General features: G+C 37.9%; 1 protein-coding gene across 1 annotated transcript; it reads left to right on the top strand.

The window, feature by feature from the left end:
- Positions 1-6,293: 6,293 nt before the first annotated feature.
- On the top strand, positions 6,294-8,697 carry LOC131335652 (EPIDERMAL PATTERNING FACTOR-like protein 2). The gene is made up of 3 exons (XM_058371109.1): positions 6,294-6,970; positions 7,088-7,125; positions 8,068-8,697. The coding sequence occupies exons 1-3, from the start codon at positions 6,853-6,855 to the stop codon at positions 8,305-8,307; spliced, it is 396 nt and encodes a 131-aa protein (XP_058227092.1). The 5' UTR covers positions 6,294-6,852; the 3' UTR covers positions 8,308-8,697.
- The last annotated feature ends 5,452 nt before the right edge of the window (positions 8,698-14,149 follow it).

The raw sequence follows: 14,149 nt of genomic DNA, 5'->3' as shown, positions 1-14,149 counted from the left end.
CTGTTTATTGCTCTGCTTGAAGACAAACAGATCGCTTTTTTCCTGTGTTTTATGGGAGTGGAAATGGAAAGATACTAGGAACGGGAATAATTCATGCAAGGCCAACCGGAACACGCCACGTGGCCAACTTGTGCGACCTGACCACGTTTTCTTCCCATTTCCGAGCCCTAACAGCAATACCAGTTGTTTAATGTCATGTCCACGTGGTTCTATCCCACTGGACGGGTGGCAGTAACGAAAGGTGCGAATCGGGGCTTCGTAGCGATCCTGACGCCTGTAGGTATAGTAAATTACGGGGGGCCAATGAGAACTAATGCCAGACAGCTAGTAGAAATAACTACACGAGTTCAGGCCCAAACGCAGCATATTCAATACGACACTGCCGAACCGGATTTGGTTGGATATGGCCAGGTCCACGTAGCCTTTTATTGGCGTTAAACATACTATCTCTGATACTACCACGCGTGGTAGGATCTTAATTTCGATCCTGACGTCGATGCGGTGGAGTTTCCAAATGATAGCGGTGAGACAATACTCTTTCGCAGAGTTGACACGGCATCATTCTTGAACTTTCATTTTGTTCACCCTAAAAATAACAATGCTCCTTGTGGGTTTTTTTAATCTAGAAAAACTATATCAATGTTTTCATAGGGAGAAAGGAGGGTGGGGCAAGTCCTCACTAAATAGAGTGTCCATTATCTGTGGATGAAATGAGTTATGAAGGAGCTTCAACACTCATCGTTGTTAGTTTTTTTTTCAACGGTTAAAAAATTTCATTAATTTTAAAATTGTTACAAGATTAATAGGAGTAAGAAAATAACATCATGTTCAAAAAACAATCAGTCCAATCCAAGATCCAAAACCTACGATTAGCAAGAAGCCAATCAAAGACACCCTTTGGGCCGAAGCCCAAACACCTCTATAAATCTAATGTTGTATATGGATGAGTTCTTGAGAAATTTTTTGAGGTTATGAGAGAAATAGAGTAATGATTGGAAGTATGGGTAATGAATAGAGAGAGAAATGTGAATAATGATTAGAGATAGGAATAATAAGTGGAGAATAATAATTAAAAGTATAGGTAATGAGTATTTTTTGAGTTGAAATTTTTTTTCCAAAAACCTAACCGAACAAGACATAAAAAACCCAGATATTACAATCAGGTGATCCCAAGAACCCAAAACAATCCTAAATCTAATACCAAAACCCTAGCAGCCCGCCACCCCAATCTGCCGCCACCAACCACCACCAAAAAAGCCCATGCACAGCCGAAAACAGCTCGGATCTAGAAGCAGCAAACAGTACCCGCAACCCTTCACCACCAATGAGAAGGCCAAACTCTCCTCAAGACCAGCCAAGAGCCGCCGCCGCACTCCACCGCATCGTCGTCCCCCTTTGAGCTCAGCAAGTACCAGCAAACGCAGCACACGATTAGACGGCCAAACCACCGGGGACCATGGAGTTGTAAACAACTTTTTATGGTCCCTTTTGGGAGTTCAAACTTTTTTAAGGAGACGTGCAATAATTACTCCTACATTCTACTTTAATGACATCATTTCCAGTATCGCCTCTATATTATACTACCTACTTAACAACACTTATATTCACTGATGAGGGGCACGTTTGGAAATCATCAAATTTCTACTTCCTCATTTAGAAAAAGGACCAACAATTTGGAACATCCAAAAATGAAGATAATGGACTAATAATTAGGAACAGAGTTTTTACGCAAAATTCTCGGTGCCTGATGTGGCGGGTAAACTTAGCTTTCAAATATACTAAATAAAAAGGCCTATGATTTTAATTAGGGGCAGACAACCTCTATTTTATTTATTGTAACCTGTTATGCTAATTTGGGTGGAATATCGATCGATTTGACCATACAACAACATCTGAGTGCCCTACTAATTAAAACGGTGGTTATGTGTTTCCATTTTGCTCTCAATTATTGTACTTATGATCGATGGAGAGTGTGTGTGTGTATATATCATCATAATTAAGTAAATCAAGATATATAAGATCATAGCTATCGAATTTATTAAGAATGTAGGCACATATATATATATATATATATATATATATATATATATATATATATATATTTGAGTTCGAGTTATCCAAGTCGGCAGTGGTAATTAATTAATTAAGGTTGCTATTTCCAGTATCAGTTTTTCGAGCTAGGAAGCAAAATAACAAGAAGATCGATTATGGCATGGCCTTAATTAAGGAGCTAGGAGTGCTACAATACACAGATTTTTGTTTTCGTATTAAAGGCGGTGGAGGGGGACCTCCGGGGTCGAACCTAGGGTACATGAGCGTGATAATACTTAAGTAAACAGCTCAGCTTGCACCGCTGCACTACTGTCCCATTAATCAACACGCACACTTCTTTTTTTTATTTTTTTAATGCATAATATGGTGGTATTCACCAAAAAATTAAACTTCTAATTGATAACTTTTGTATTGAAGTTATAAATTTTATTGCATTAATTCATAATAACATCCCCACAAAATCTGATCATAATCAAATTCGAATTTTTGATTCGTATTTTCACAAAACGAATACATCAAGTAAACGATTAAGGTGTTTTCAATTTGACAACTAATATTTTGAAAAGAATTCTAGCAAAAATTGCTAGGGTTGGTACGGTACGATGAATTGATTCCACTATTGCATGGGTCAAGACCCAATTTGTTGGTCAAAAATCGAAGAGTCGACCACACTACATCCCTTAAATCCAATTTAAATTGTATGAACCCATGCCCAGTTAATATCTTAATGCCTATAACGGGTTAGTTCCAATATTATATTTAGCATTTATTCTATTTTTCTGACGTGAGACTTAAAATTCTCATAATCTTGCCGCTATTGACTATCATCATCCTAGAATACCTAGTTTACTGGAGTTGTGGTCCAAGATAAGGGAGTGTTTGGAAAGCTAACTCCTACTGTACCACATTCTTGAGAGAGAGAGAGAGAGAGAGAGAGAGAGAGTGATTCGAGAATTGTGATATGGTATTCTGTCCACATCAAGCCTTGTATAATTTGGTTGGCCGTGTGCAGTTTTGATTTAGACATGATCAATTAAGCTAGCCTTGTAGTATATATATTTGCAAGTATATATATGGAACTCAACTGATCATTCATGGAATTTGGAAGTTGCCAATCGAGCAGAGCTGTCCAAAACCCCTCATTCCTTGTCCACTCATCCAACTTAATTAATTAGTGGTCCATCCATGGCTATGGCTAGCTATGACCAAATAGTTCGTGCATTGTGTGTTCTAGGGAGACTTTATTATCCAATTCTATTATTGATAGTAATAAGAAAAGTAAAGTGAGAAATTTGTGTGCACTGTAATCAGCAGTCTCATGAAATTATTGAGATTGGTGGACCAATGCTCTTGAAGTCTTAGTCCAAGTTTGCTTGGTTTTAAATTTTTTTTTTTTTTAAAATAACATGGGTAATGTTGTAAGAGTTTAATTAATGTGCTAATCTAGACATCTTCTTTACATGTGTAGATTAGCACATTAAGGACATTACACACACGGGAAGAAGAAGAAGAAGAAGAAGAAGAAGAAGAAGAAGAAGAAGATAGCGATTGAATCAAGAATTAATTTGTAAAGAAGGGATTAGGGCGTGTTTGTGATAGCTGTGGATACAGATTTTAAATCCTAGCTTCAGTTTCAGCTGCAGATTCTTGATTTTAGATTTTAGTAGAAGCAAATAAATATAATTATCATAGTTGCGAAATTATGGTTAAGTTACAGTAAAAACTGATTGATTTGACAGTTTTTTATAGTCATTTCATTTTTAATTAAATTGACAATATCTTTCTATTTATAACACTTTTCATGATTTTGAAAATTTTGTATGATAAAACTAATTGAGATCTATTAAACAATATTCACATTACATATTTTTTTAAAATCTATATTGAAAGATATAATTAAGCAATTTAAATGCATATAATTAACTTCACAATTTTTAAGTGTAAATTTTGAAATTCAAATAAAAAAATTTGAATTCTTAAAAAATTCTATTTTCAGTTGAGGACACTTAAATTGGGACGGAAGGAGTATTAAGAATAAACCGACAGGGTGTCCGCTCCAGGCAATGGCCCAGTTACGGTACTGTCAAGGCCCATGTATGAGGTGCTCATTTAAACAGTCAAATTGGGTCCATTGTACCTGAATCAAATATGAGTAGAAAAATTTTGGACCTTAAATTGAGCCCAAAGAATAGTAAGGAGGCCTAGTATTTCTCCTTTTTGTTTATCAGGTTGTAGACTTGTAGAAATGCAGATTTTTCCTCTTGATTAAGTTATCAAATGTTCTCTTCATTTGTTATGGTCGACAAGAAAATTATACTCTCAAAAGATCTGTATCCAGAAAGTGGTTACTCTATTTGATCAGCATTTCTACTATTGCAAAATTAGTGATCTTATTTTACCTTTTTTGTAGTCCAATCAAACCAGCATTTTCTCCACAATGCATACGGAATTAGGGATGACAATCCTACGCCAACCGATAGGAACCCGAACCGAACCAATCATGACGGGCTTTAACCGATTTTTTAACTAGGGATTGGTCTAGGTAATTTTTTATTTAAACAACCAGCCGGTTCGATTCTGGTTTTGATTTTATAGAATACTAGCACCGTAACCGTACCCAAATTAAACTGAACCACAAAATATTTACAAAAACACCGTAATATATATATATATATATATATATATATATATATATTTGGAATTGTGGTTTTAATTCTAGTTTTAGCAAAACCCAGGCCGAAACGAACCGTTGCAATCCAGATTGGTATTTCGAACCCGGATCCCCTCTCCCCCTTTCCGACCCGTCTGTCCCATGCCTCTCGACCGTTGATCTCGCAAATCAACGGTTGAGATGGACCGAGCACTTTTTTTTCAAAACGAAGTCGTTTTGGAGGAAAACATTCTCGGCCCATCTCAGCCGTTGATTTGCGAGATCAACGGCGGAGAGAGGTGGGACAAGCGGTTCGGACAGGGGTGTCGGACAGGGGATCTCAGTCGGGGTATTTCTCCTATGGAGTACTGTCGGTTTAATGCGTATTTATAAGAAGTTTTTTTCTGTGCTTCTTCATACGGAGTTGTATCTTGCTGCGCTGATGAAAAATAAAATCTTGGTCCCCCTATTTAATTGTTTGCAAATTCATTTCAATCTATATCTATATATGAACTCTCTCTTCTTTTTTTTGGATACTAAAAAAAAAAGTAGAGGGTCGACTAGACATAGCACCACTCCCTTGAACATGATCATCTAAGGCGGGCCCCGAAAAGAATCAAAGAGCGGAGGCTTATGCTAGCTGCCCAACCAAGAGTTAGCTAGTGGAACACAGCAGAGCTTTGTGAAAAGGACAAAGTTTGAGGGAATAAGCTATGAACCACTAAGCACGTACCCTTGGTGGTGTCTGTTTACGAACTTAGAAGGTCCTTACAAAATCCCTCGCTCTAATATTTCTCTTCAATTTTTTCCATGGAATTGCGAGTACCCTCACGTTGCAGACTTGCAGTTACGAAAACTGGAGTACATCTGCTGGACTAAATGGAAAGCAAATATACTTTCAACATGTTCTATTTTGAATTTTCAATTAGCTGATAAACCTTATAAAAGAAAATGGTAATATTACTTCAAAATCAAGGGAAACTGAGTAATTATTCAATGGTCTTGGTGCCCGAACACTCTTTTCTTCTCGAATCTCCACCACAAATTCATCTGGGGTTCATATATTAAATTTAGAGTTCCTCCTGAATATGTCGCGGAAAAAAGTATTGAGGCGCCACCAAGGACGGAGGGGCATAGTGAGAAGAGGGGTCACACGATGTCACGATCCCACTGAGTCGAAAATTTTCCATAAGATATATAGGTTTGATTTGTCATGATATTTTACATATTTGGCACCACAAATGTCGAAATTTTACCCAAAGGAAAACAAATCGAGTATACCTTTATATATTTAACTCCACTATCGAGAAATTCTGGTTCTCCCGTGGCCGCCATGCATGTGGCCAAGCCCCAAGACCATCCAATAATATTCCGAGGTAAATAGGTAAGCATCATTATACATTTATGACTGAGAAGAGTGTCCCAGCATTTCTCCGACCCTAACAGAAGTAATGCACAAAATGAAGGACCCCATACTTTGATCATGTGATATATAGGTAGGCAGCACACATTGAGGTCAGGAGAGATGATGCCACTTGTGTGTTTCTTTCATTTGCAACTCAGGTCGTCCTTTCACTGTTCCACTCATATTCATGTGCATGTATATACGTGTCTTGAGAACGAACTCGAGAGAGGGGGGGGGGAGAGAGAGAGAGGATATGGCGTGAAGTGGTGGGACTGCAGAAACCAACCACTACAAGAAAAGCCCAAATCAGGGACAAATCCAACAGCTGTAATCAGATGTCCGTTTGTGTGTACCTCTTTGCTGTTATGGTTCTTTCTCGTTCGTATTGTCAGCCCACCCCTCCCCATTTCCGCCACCTGATCTCTCTCTCTCTCTCTCTCTCTCTCTCTCTCTCTCTCTCTCTCTCTCTCTCTCTCTCTCTCTCTCTCACTACTACCTGCTGTTTTCGTAGTGTCTCTCTCTCTGCCACTACAACCTGCTGTTTTCGTAGTGTCATTCACTTGGCTGAACTTTTTGCTCATTTATTAACACACTCTTTCGTATTCACTCCTACAATTCACACGTCAATCAGCAGCCAATTAAGCAGATTCAGCCCACATCTTCATACAGTATTTATTAGTCTCTCTTTCTCTCTCCCCTACTTGTTGCCTCCATTTGTTTTTTCTCGGTTTCTCGTTCCTTCAAAATGGGCTCGAGTCACAAATTTATATGCATCTATAAACTCCAACATCTTATTAGGAGTATTTCGTTTCTCTTTATCTTGATTTCATGTTGGACGACACAGCTTAGATTTATGGCTGAAGGTAATATTCCCTTACCCTATTTAATTACTTCTTTCTTGAACATGATCGATCCACTGGACTGGAGGCATGCATTGTTGAAATTCTGTTTTTTTAATAGGAGTAGTTTCTTTGTCACAGGTCGAGCAATTTTCAGACCGGCACAATATCATTCTTGGGTGAGATCTCTCTTCCCCCTTGATAATATTAATTCGAGATTTTGATCTCAGTGATAGGCGGCTGAACAATCAATATTGCATACCATCATTGGTGACTTCAAATAATGCATCATTGGTGACTTCGAATAATCTGTGATTTCAATTAAAAAGCTAGAGATAATTCAGTGCTACTGGGACACCGTCATATGTTGCCCAAATCTTTCATCCATCACACTTTCACGTAGGATCCATTTATGAATGTAAAAGATGAGAGAGAGGCTTAGAATACCACGTGACAGTATTCCAGGAGCACTTTTTTCCTCACATGCATTAAGTTGATCTTTCAATTTTAACCAATAAAAATTGATCATAAATGCTATTATAACTCATAGTGTATGGATCAGTTTATGTACATTTGACTAATCTTCCGCGACTAGTCTTGTCGTCAACTAGTGTTTCCTGTATTGTTCCTAAAAAAAAAAATTTATAACACGTGGTTCCTGTGTAGACTAAACCAGGGTCAGTAGTACTTAAGTGATACTCCATTATAATACAGAGCAAGCAGGTTGACTTCCGCAAGCAAAGGAAAAGACCCTTCTGGTGAGATCAGTAGCGCAGCGACCAACTGCCTATTCTAGTAACGTAACATACTGGTATTAAAGCAAGCGTAAGGCAGCACCGCAAGGAGCCCCGAGCCAGCTGAGATACTAACCCTCGAATAAAAGTCAAAAATAGAAGTTTAAAACTTGAGAGCTACCTAAGCAAAATATTATTCACCAGGCCAATCCCTTGGAGTTCACAAGTTTGATGAGCAGCTAGCATTATTGCTATCCCAAGAGAGCGGTTTCACCCACCCACATCTCACCCGTCAAGTGGGTGAACACAACTTGTTTCCTCTATCTGATGGTAATACTAATGGATATGTGTGTTTTTTCATTTTGTTGGATTGGATGGATACTATAGGAAGGGAACGAGCTACTGAACGGGCAGATCGGTTCGAGGCCACCGAGGTGCGAGAGGAGATGCAGTTCATGTGGGCACTGTGAAGCGATTCAGGTGCCCACAAACCCTCAAATAAAAGCAGGGAGCAATTCAAACTCTCCTTCAATGTCCAGAATTGACTATGCTAGAGTGGATGACAGCTCCAACTATAAGCCCATGACTTGGAAGTGTAAATGTGGAGATTCCATCTTTAACCCATGATCATATAGGTCTCCGGTTTGATTTTCCTTTGTCAACAATTTTTGGGGGCACATAACCTCTACGCGTAAGCGTGCGAAATTGTTATGAGAGGGGCTTTATGAATTAGTCTGAGGTGCGCAAGCTGGTCCGGGATACCGCGTATTAAAAAAAAATTTATTTTGTCAATGTCATATGTGTTCAGAGTAGTATTTTGTACACGGCACTTGTTTAACTTTGGTTTTGGTTCCAATTTTAGGAAGAAACAATGGGATTTGACCAACATCAAGGTTGGTATAGGATTGTCAGCAGCATAAGCTTGGGAAATTTTCATCTTAGTGCGTACCGTATCTTTTTTGAAGTCTTGTGTAGCAAATTGACAATCAAAATGGAGGCTAAATTTTACTTTTATCCCCTCAACTATCGAATTTCGTTCTTTATATTTCATCCTTAATCTACCAAAGAATCTTATTGTGTTCTTAAACTTTCCAAATCGATATCCACTTGGTCTAATTTCGAATTCCCAATCTATTTACCAAACAGACGTTTTCATTATCGTCATCAGATGTGGTGGTTAATGGGGACAATATCCAGCCAATTGTGATATGCATATATACTGTGTATATATAGACAGGATGTCAATCAAAAAAAATCTCTTTTTTTTAGAAAGATGCCCTTTTTTATTCCAAGGAAAGCTAGAAATGTTTTCGCTCTCATTAGAGAAAAGCTCTTTCGTAAAGATGAGTGGACAAGTTGGAAAGGTGTCGTGCAGCAACGACAAAGTCACTGTGAAATGATTCGAATGGGAAGGAAGGTACGGCTGGAGTGACCTATTTTCTCTCCCTTAAATTCCTTTATGGATTTCGAGTCGGGAATAGAGCAGTGGCTTATTCGGCGCTATATCACAATTCATTCATTCTCGGGCATAGCTGTTCACGAAAAGTAGCATGAGACATTTGTCGGCGGCGGGAATCTTATATCTGAGCGAGAGGTCAGACCAAGACCAATCTCATTCATCTTGGTTTGATAGGAAGGGTTTTTTTTATAAAATAGCTGAGGATATTGTCTGAGAATTTCAAAATTTAAAAAAAAAAAAAAAAAAAGTACAAGAACATTGTTTTTCTCATCCAAGTACAAACAAGAATATTGTCCCTAAGAAAAAATAGGAGTATGAGTTTCTGACGTTCTATTATATAGACGGATAAAAACATCCACACTAAGTGGGAGTTTATTTGGTATGTTGAAGGACTAACTTGATTTAATTGATGAATTTAGGATTAATTAAGCAGAAATTGAATAGTAACAGGGATAAAAGTGAAATTTAGTCATAAATTTAGCATCTTGTAGCTACCCCGAAGTGCTAATCCGTCGTTTAACGTTGCACTGGAGGAGTGCAATTTTGTTCACGTTGTCCTCTCTTTTATTGGTTAAAATAGTGTAGGTCTCATTTTTGCAATATATTTTTTGTAAGCATAACATCACTTTATGATAGGATCCACACAGTGAGTATCGAATAAATAAGAAAGCAAGTTCACCTATTGCTATTTAGGGTAGGTCCACTTCATAGTCATTTGTCTTATTATAAATATAATTTGGGGTATTTGTTTTGATAAAAATTTAATCCAACTATTGTCGATAGTTGATGCCAATAAATGATGTTGTCTGACATTAAAGATGGCATTTTTATTTCTCCCACTTGATCATCCAAACTATTTTATTTGCACTAAAAAATGTGATGAATTTAATCCAATGATTTCGATTTGACATTGTGCCAAAATTGTACAGTACTGGTATAGCAACGTTGCAATATTCTTTTTGGCTATTTGATGATGTAGTAATCTAAAAAATGACTTTGACAATTTCGTTTTGGCACCCATTGGATGGACAAGGCCATGTTTTGACAGAACTTCTAATCCACGGATTCACCCATAGCCAATTGTTGATGCCAAAAATGACAATGTCATCTCTGGTGCCAAACCAAAGATGGCTATAAACATTTATTTCACATTATCCAAGTCATTTAGTTTGCATATAAATAAATAGGAGTATAATCCAATGGTCTTGATTTGAAATTGTGCTAAAATGGTACAACATACTACTTTTTGACTTTTCGATTCAGTAACATGATGAAAAATGAATAATTAATAAATTCCGTAAAGTCAATTCCCGCACCAAAGACTTGTTCCAAGGAGTGCTCATGGAGCATAGCAAACGTAGCGACTGCAAATGGCAGTTACGAAGCCCAATCTTGTAAGTAGTCAATTAGGTGAATGCTTGATGACAATGTTTGGTTGATCACAGGGTCAATCTAGAGTACATACTAGTGTTTGCTTAAGTTTTGAAGAGACTGTGTTCTCCATGTCCGGTTCCCAATAGATTCTCTCTAATTATTACTCTAATTTTTCTATCTTATCTCTATTTATTCATTACTCAGAAAACCCCCCGAAAATCTAAAAAACCAAACAAAGATTGTTTGAGGAGCTTCCAGCCCAAGACCAACCCTGGATGAATGAAAAGGAGATGTCAAGAATCCCCGGACTCGGACAGAATTATCAGGGTTCCATCTGATCTGATGATAACACAGCCCATTTCATTGTGAGGACATCTTCGTGGGCCACTTGTCCAGTGATGGCATTTGTTCCCAAATCAGGACAAGGGGCAGACGACAGTAACAAGACAAAGAATCTGTTCGTGTAACAGAACAGAGCAGTAGTATCTTTCATTTTTTCCGGTGGCATCAAAATGCAGTACAAGTTTTTGAAAAGCTACTGTATTTCTCAAGAGCAAGACTGCTACATCGCTCTGTTTCACCGCTCCGCTCAATCTCACTATTCATCTCAGCAATCAATAGTCCAAATTTTTGAAACAAATCTGTGGGGGTAGACTTTCGATCTGGTTTCTAAATGTAATAGGAGTATATAATAGGCTTGAAATTCTGAAAAATCAGCAAATACTTGCTCTCCAAACGCTTTAAGCATTTGATTCATCACAAGAAAACTCGAGGTGATCACGAGGAAAACAAAAAGAGAAGTCCAAAATATCGCATGATAGGCTTAGAGGTAGTAATGAAGCTGTAATCTGAAAACACACTAGTTGAAGACTCGTGCTCATGGTTGTATTATATGTTAGTTCCATCTGCATCCTAGTCACAGTTACGCGCACATGGTTCAATAACGCTGTTACACACACATAGTTCCATCAACGTAACAATTTTCTCCCGTGATTATCAATTCATGCTCTCAATTGACGAAGGAAACCGCGATATATCCCGTCTTGCTCAGTTGCAAGCAAACAACATTACAATTCACTACCTGCATATTTGTTTCAGTACTATCATTGACAGCTTGCATCATCAAAACAAACAGCTCATCCAAAACAGAAGTGTCGTTCAATCTGTCGAACCGGGTTTCGTCTGGTTTCTTTTTAGGCCACGATAAAGAACAAGATCAGCACAATCACTTCGGTGGTTTTGTGGTCCTGGCATCCCATTGCCCAAACCACCCCCAATCAAGCACTAAAGAGTACCCTTGCAATTTCCCACTCTCAAATACTTCCCATAGCTCGTATTATTTGCAGATTCAGAGTTAAATTTCCACAAAGTCACTCACACTATATACACTTACTAAGAGGAGATAAATCTGAGTAAACTGTTCAAAGAAACATGACCCTTTAGTCATAGAAAGTTGATTTTGCCTCGTTAATTAACATCTAAATGACTGAGAGAACATTATACAGACCCACATCACATGGGTAGTCGATAAACACCTTGCACAACTATCTGCAACCCAATGCCCTCTTCATATTCTCCAGTCAAGCATTCATGTTGTTGCTAACCTAAAAGATAGTTAGCGCCACTTCTACTTGGAAGGCTGTATAAACTCATTCTGCATGCATTTTAACTTGACTTGTATTCGATAGCATAGCTAGACAATATTGTAGCTGATATCAGACCACACAACAGGATTGGGTCACCAAGACAGCAACCACCATATATAGTCTGAAAAGACCGCTACTATCGATAAAATATTTGACATGTTTAAATTAAAGAGATAAGCCGCAGTGATATTGGGACGTAAGCTGGTCTGTAGCCAGTGGCAGAACATGACAAACCTACTACAGTAAAAAGGAGGTTGAACTACTTCACTTGCCAGGGGAGTGATCTTCACTTCATGGGAGGAAGACATTGTCCAGTGGTGCTACTGCTGCATGAAATCGCATGACAGTTAAAATATGAAAAACTTATGCAGACAAATGCTTTTTCGGATGAATGAGCATGCAAACAACTTCCACCTTCTAACAAGAAGAAATCCATATAATATAAACAGGTAAATTGACCCTATTACGGATACAAATAATGTCTGGAATGTATATATCGGAAGTCAAATGCTCCTTCCTCTCCTACGAACTCTTCATCTGCTTTTTGTAATGCTTTTCTATATACTGCTTAGCAGCTGCAACCTTTTGCTTAGTGGAATTTGAAGGAGTTTCCTCGGATGTTGTTGCCTTTGAACCTTCTCTCCCGTGCTTGTAACCTCCTCTTCAAAAACATATTGATCTTTTGAACGGAACTTGCAAAACAAGCACCTCACTGACTCCATTCCTCCTCAAATTCAACTATCACAAAGCATCGGTTCCAACAACTAAAAACTGACAAGCAGATGCGTCCGCAGCTAAAAGAACCCATTTTCATGTGCTCTATTCATGAGAAAGACTATACAATTACCAAGCCTTAATATGACTTGCAAAATTAATATCTTCACAAGTCTTTACACCAAAGATTCATTAATTCATCTCCAATAAATTAGTACCATCAATTAACTGACCCCAACATGATTAGCACTACGCCCGTCTTCCAAAATTAATGCCCAAAACTGTCCTTGTCTTATTCACAACCGAATGACTTGAACAATCTGTGTACAATGGAGCAAAACAAGGGAAACTAAATGAAGAAACCAAAGGATTTTTTAAGCATGGAAACAAAAGGACTTACTAGCCATGACAGGTCCAGGTCCAGGTCCAACTACTAAAACACCAATAATTCCCAGGTTTTGGATTCTCGCACCCCAGAAGTGTGCCAACTTGATTATGCTTTTGGAAAAACATTTTTTTTTTTTAAAAAAGCTGCATAAACATAATGAGATGCTACCATTTCGATGCTTTCTAGATTCTGCTTCTGCTTTACAAAATTAGGATTACCCCTCTAAAATCCTGACAAAACCACAAGGCATCTACGTTGAACACAATCCAATATCTATGAATTAGATTGCAGATACAAGAACCAAGAGAATCAACATTAGATTCTGCTCTAAAGAAAGTTTTTACCCATTAAATGTTTTGACAAACACCCACATGGAATCCCGGTTCAACCCAATCCAAAATCCATCAAGTGTTTTGGAAAGATCAGAGAACGGATGAATACGAGAAATGGAAAGTACCCGACCGACCATCTTGTGCTTGAGAACATTCTACTTGTCTAAAATCTTTATAGCAACATTCTCACCCGTCCCTAAATTCCTAGCAAACTTCACCTTCTCAACTGTGAGCCGGAAGTGTTAATCACCCACAAAAGCAATCACAAAGTGAGCATAAGTGAATTACAAGAGTCACCCAAAAGTGAACAAATTCAAACAAAACCCATCTCGTTGAAACCCTTTATAGCATCTCAAATGGTAGATCAAATAAATCAAACCATTCATTCAAAACCCACACCCAGTTCGTAAAATAATTGATCCTTTCAAATTCAAACCATAATTTACCAACCAACACGACACCTATTATTCCCCTTTTCAGACCATAAATTACCAGAAATCATGTGAAGGGCAAAGAGACTTTTCTCGAAAACCCTAAAATGAAAGAATCAACTTAT

Source organism: Rhododendron vialii, chromosome 8a (genome assembly GCF_030253575.1).
Source record: "Rhododendron vialii isolate Sample 1 chromosome 8a, ASM3025357v1".
Classification (NCBI taxonomy): domain Eukaryota; kingdom Viridiplantae; phylum Streptophyta; class Magnoliopsida; order Ericales; family Ericaceae; genus Rhododendron; species Rhododendron vialii.
The sequence above is the reverse complement of the archived record's forward strand: the minus strand, read 5'-3'. Positions and strand labels throughout refer to the sequence as shown.

What these genes read in the sequence shown, in the direction of transcription:
- LOC131335652 (XM_058371109.1), top strand. Translation starts at nt 6,853, where the DNA reads ATGGGCTCGAGTCACAAATTTATATGCATCTATAAACTCCAACATCTT. An exon ending in GCTTAGATTTATGGCTGAAG is followed by an intron (nt 6,971 to 7,087) that starts GTAATATTCCCT and finishes TCTTTGTCACAG; the next exon opens with GTCGAGCAATTTTCAGACCG. An exon ending in CGGCACAATATCATTCTTGG is followed by an intron (nt 7,126 to 8,067) that starts GTGAGATCTCTC and finishes TGGATACTATAG; the next exon opens with GAAGGGAACGAGCTACTGAA.